This window comes from Sinocyclocheilus grahami, unplaced genomic scaffold, assembly GCF_001515645.1.
Source record: "Sinocyclocheilus grahami isolate Dianchi unplaced genomic scaffold, SAMN03320097.WGS_v1.1 scaffold1728.1, whole genome shotgun sequence".
NCBI lineage: Eukaryota > Metazoa > Chordata > Actinopteri > Cypriniformes > Cyprinidae > Sinocyclocheilus > Sinocyclocheilus grahami.
In genome coordinates, this window is record NW_015506907.1 from 33252 (window position 1) to 34818 (window position 1567).

The 1567-nt window shown below is 41.2% G+C and overlaps 1 protein-coding gene across 1 annotated transcript in view; it reads left to right on the plus strand.

Annotated features, from left to right (window-relative positions):
* Positions 1 to 341: 341 nt before the first annotated feature.
* LOC107572284 (TEF transcription factor, PAR bZIP family member) overlaps positions 342 to 1567 on the plus strand; it is a 7011-nt gene continuing 5785 nt past the window's right edge. Inside the window, exon 1 of the mRNA XM_016258704.1 lies at positions 342 to 731. Coding sequence (XP_016114190.1) covers positions 623 to 731 — 109 coding nt within the window. The 5' untranslated portion in view covers positions 342 to 622. The remainder of the gene's footprint in view (positions 732 to 1567) is intronic.

Here is a 1567-nt window from a genome sequence, read left to right on the forward strand (position 1 = left end):
CTGAAAATATCTTGCTCTGACATATCTTAAAATGTGTCAGTGTCATTGTTCTGTGTCAAGATGCACACCTGTAATGTCTTCTTCTAAGGCATTTTTGTAAAAGTTGCTTAAATATCTTAATTTAACTCAGGCCTAGTCCTGGCTTAAGCTAAGCCCCGTTTGTGAAACCGGGCCTTGTTGTGTTTAATAGTGATGTTTTAATGTACTGTGAAGTTAACTTAAAAATCGCATATCTTAGCCTTGTGTAAATATAAGAAAGTAACAATTCATTTGCCCTTTTCAATGCATCTACAGTTAACAAATCCAAATGTTTTCTGTGTTCAGGGTCATTAATGACATTCTCCGGTTGTTTTCTGAACAAAGAGGCTCGTCCGCTTCATCCCTGTAGCGCTGCATTAACAGTCGACCAATCAGAGAGCGAGAATCCGCCCCGGCCTGTTTAAATATTCATGAGCCGTTGGCGAGATCACCAATCAGCGCGTTCCTCATGAATATGTGAGTGCTTATCGCAGTACACTGGAGTGGAGTCGCTACGGCGCTGTGTGTTTTCTCAAACAGAAACGGGAGGACTGACGGATACAAGCGACGTGTGTGTATTTTCTCGGATAATATCGCGCTAATCATGCCCGGACAGGCGTCGGTGGCCATCGGCTCGCAGAAGTCGTCCGCTTTTGTTTTGAAGAAGATCATGAATATTCCTCCTCCGAACATACTGGAGGATCAAGACGACGGTAAGAAGCATAAACCTGCCAAAACGCAACTCGACGCGCTCAAAGCGTTCCGTTTAGTAGTCGTGCGCACGCGTCACCTCCAGCTGCGCGCTCATTGGTCGCCCAAAAGAACAGAAAGTTCCCGCAGACAAAGAGTGCTGCTTAATCGACGATGCATGCATTTTTATATATTTACGTTTTTGCATGGTGGTTACTTCAAAAATACCACGATGCAGGTGTCTACCTATATCTGTGCATTGAAGAACATCGAATTGAAGAAGTTGTGTTTAGTGTTAACACATGTAGAATGGCTAAAATCCTAAAAACAATGGTGAAATTGTGTATCAGACGATGTGTGGAAGTACCATGGTATTCTTTGAAAAGCCTTTGTGTACCATAAAAATGCCATGGTACAAGAATTATATATAAACACCATCAATATAATGTGTAATGTATTGGTCAGAATGAAACAATTTACCTGATTCATTCCATATGGTGCATTTACGTGGGACCTCAGTGAAGATTTCTAAAGTGTCTGCTAAATCATAATCATATTAATAATGGAGAAGTAGTTATTTATCACGTTTTATAGACATGCAGTGTGTCCATCTTGGTCCTCTTACCATGTGAAAGACTGACCTGCCGTTTATGGACATAATATTGTGATCATCTTGCGTTATAATGACCCACATTAGGGCATCTCTTGGCTTGCCAATCCGTTCAACTCTTTTCTCATCCTTTCCGACTTTTAAACCAATAACTAACACAGCTAGACGCACTGATAGGTGCCATGCGAACAGTTTATTTATACTGCAGAAAATTAGAGTGAAGTTGGGTGTCTGAAGGTCTGAATTTCA